Source organism: Myotis davidii, unplaced genomic scaffold (assembly GCF_000327345.1).
Source record: "Myotis davidii unplaced genomic scaffold, ASM32734v1 scaffold211, whole genome shotgun sequence".
Classification (NCBI taxonomy): domain Eukaryota; kingdom Metazoa; phylum Chordata; class Mammalia; order Chiroptera; family Vespertilionidae; genus Myotis; species Myotis davidii.
Window position 1 is genome coordinate 1,010,396 of NW_006282523.1, and position 2,456 is coordinate 1,012,851.

General features: G+C 61.2%; 1 protein-coding gene across 2 annotated transcripts; it reads right to left on the minus strand.

The window, feature by feature from the left end:
- Window positions 1-81: 81 nt before the first annotated feature.
- On the minus strand, window positions 82-2,450 carry ACTG1 (actin gamma 1). Of its 2 annotated transcripts, none has more exons than XM_006753009.2 (4): window positions 2,111-2,450; window positions 1,265-1,745; window positions 1,004-1,185; window positions 82-912 (listed from the first exon to the last, which is right to left on the minus strand). In XM_006753009.2, exons 1-4 carry the CDS (start codon window positions 2,429-2,431, stop codon window positions 769-771), a joined length of 1,128 nt encoding a protein of 375 aa, XP_006753072.1. In that variant the 5' UTR covers window positions 2,432-2,450; the 3' UTR covers window positions 82-768. The 2 variants fall into 2 exon arrangements, with proteins under 2 accessions (XP_006753072.1, XP_015415449.1); XM_015559963.1 differs by having other exon boundaries at window positions 1,265-1,703; window positions 2,069-2,450.
- Between the last annotated feature and the right edge of the window lie 6 nt (window positions 2,451-2,456).

Consider the following 2,456-nt stretch of genomic DNA (forward strand, 5'->3'; position numbering starts at 1 on the left):
CCCGCCCCCACCCCGGGGCCGACCTAGAGCAGCCAGCACCCAGGACGCACCCAGCACCAGACAGACTGAGGCGGAGGGCGCTTCTTACTGCAGCACTTTTATTTTCCTCACAATGACGCGCTGCTGGGGCCTAATGTTCTCACATGACAGTAGAAAACCAAAATTGGTCATTTCTGAAAGAATCGCGTACAAAAACCTTACATAAATTAAAAGGACAAAGATTTACAGGTGGAAATGCAGACCGTTTTCCAACTCAAGGCAAGTAACCGCCCAGGGGTTCTGGCAGGAACATCAACTAAGGAAAAGTGGGCCCCATGCTCGGACCCTCCACCCCACCCCGTGGAGGGCAGGGCAGTGGTAATGGGCAGGGCACGTGCCACACTCAGAGCTCCTGGAAAGAGCAGCTCCCACAGGCCAGGACCCCGCACACACGAGGCCCCGCGGGCTCCCGGGGCCACTGGATTTTTCCTGCAGAAGAAACATGTTCTCATCTCGGCCACCAAGTGACTGACGCGTGTACAGGGGTTTAAATGAAAGGTATGTACAGGGCGTTAAACATGTACCAAGGGAACAACAGGTAACTTGAATACAGGTCAACATCAGCAACCAGGCCTACAATCCAGTGCTGAGCTCAGTACAGGCTTCAAGGACAATTTCTTTGTGAAGGCGTGTTCCAGTTTCGGGGCCAGCACGAGGTGTGCATTTGCCAGGGCAAACGGAGGCTCATCCACTCGTGCAGCAAATGCTACGCATCTGCCCGCAGTCCGTTTAGAAGCACTTGCGGTGAACGATGGAGGGGCCCGACTCGTCGTACTCCTGCTTGCTGATCCACATCTGCTGGAAGGTGGACAGCGAGGCCAGGATGGAGCCGCCGATCCACACCGAGTACTTGCGTTCCGGCGGGGCGATGATCTGCAAGAGGACACGCGGCCTTAGCTCCCGCCACCATCTTCCCAACAAAGCCTGCCCAGGCCCGGCCCAGGCCCGGCCCCACGGGACTCACCTTGATCTTCATCGTGCTGGGCGCCAGGGCGGTGATCTCCTTCTGCATCCTGTCGGCGATGCCCGGGTACATGGTGGTGCCGCCAGACAGCACCGTGTTGGCGTAGAGGTCCTTCCGGATGTCCAGGTCACACTTCATGATGGAGTTGAAGGTGGTCTCGTGGATGCCGCAGGACTCCATGCCTAAGGGACAAAGCTCGGTCAGCCCGGGCCTCCGGCTGGAGGTCAAGGGCCCCGCCTTCGCCGGGCGGCGGCCACCTACCCAGGAAGGAGGGCTGGAAGAGGGCCTCTGGACACCGGAACCGCTCGTTGCCGATGGTGATCACCTGCCCGTCGGGCAGCTCGTAGCTCTTCTCCAGGGAGGAGGAGGAGGCGGCGGTGGCCATCTCCTGCTCGAAGTCCAGGGCGACGTAGCACAGCTTCTCCTTGATGTCGCGCACGATCTCCCGCTCGGCCGTGGTGGTGAAGCTGTAGCCACGCTCGGTGAGGATCTTCATGAGGTAGTCGGTCAGGTCCCGGCCGGCCAGGTCCAGGCGCAGGATGGCGTGGGGGAGGGCGTAGCCCTCATAGATGGGCACCGTGTGCGTGACCCCGTCCCCGGAGTCCATGACGATGCCCGTGGTGCGGCCAGAGGCGTACAGGGACAGCACGGCCTGGATGGCCACGTACATGGCCGGGGTGTTGAAGGCCTCGAACATGATCTGAGTCATCTTCTCCCGGTTGATCTTGGGGTTCAGGGGGGCCTCGGTGAGCAGGACGGGGTGCTCCTCGGGGGCCACGCGCAGCTCGTACGAGAGGCAAGGGCTCCCCTCAGACGCGGGCGGGGGACCCAGGGCCCCCCAATGCTCACACCCGCATGCCAGCATGCCACAAATGTGATGTGTGGAGAAAGAAAAGAAAGCAGGCAAAAACACAACGAGAAACCTTGAGACTTCAGGGAGGAAATGCCAGGAGAGGAACAGAACCCTGGAAACATCGAAAGAAATACTTGAATTTCAGAAACAAAGCTGAACAGAAAATGACTTGGGCGAAGGCGGGGAGGGAGGGCGGAGGCTCCGGCACTCACCTGGGTCATCTTCTCACGGTTGGCCTTGGGGTTCAGGGGCGCCTCGGTCAGCAGCACGGGGTGCTCCTCGGGGGCCACGCGCAGCTCGTTGTAGAAGGTGTGATGCCAGATCTTCTCCATGTCGCCCCAGTCGGTGACGATGCCGTGCTCGATGGGGTACCGCAGGGTGAGGACGCCGCGCTTGCTCTGGGCCTCGTCGCCCACGTAGCTGTCCTTCTGCCCCATGCCCACCATGACGCCCTGGTGCCGGGGGCGCCCGACGATGGACGGGAACACGGCCCTGGGGGCGTCGTCCCCAGCGAAGCCGGCCTTGCACATGCCGGAGCCATTGTCGATGACCAGGGCGGCGATCTCCTCTTCCATGGCGACCTGCGTGCAGAGGCGACAA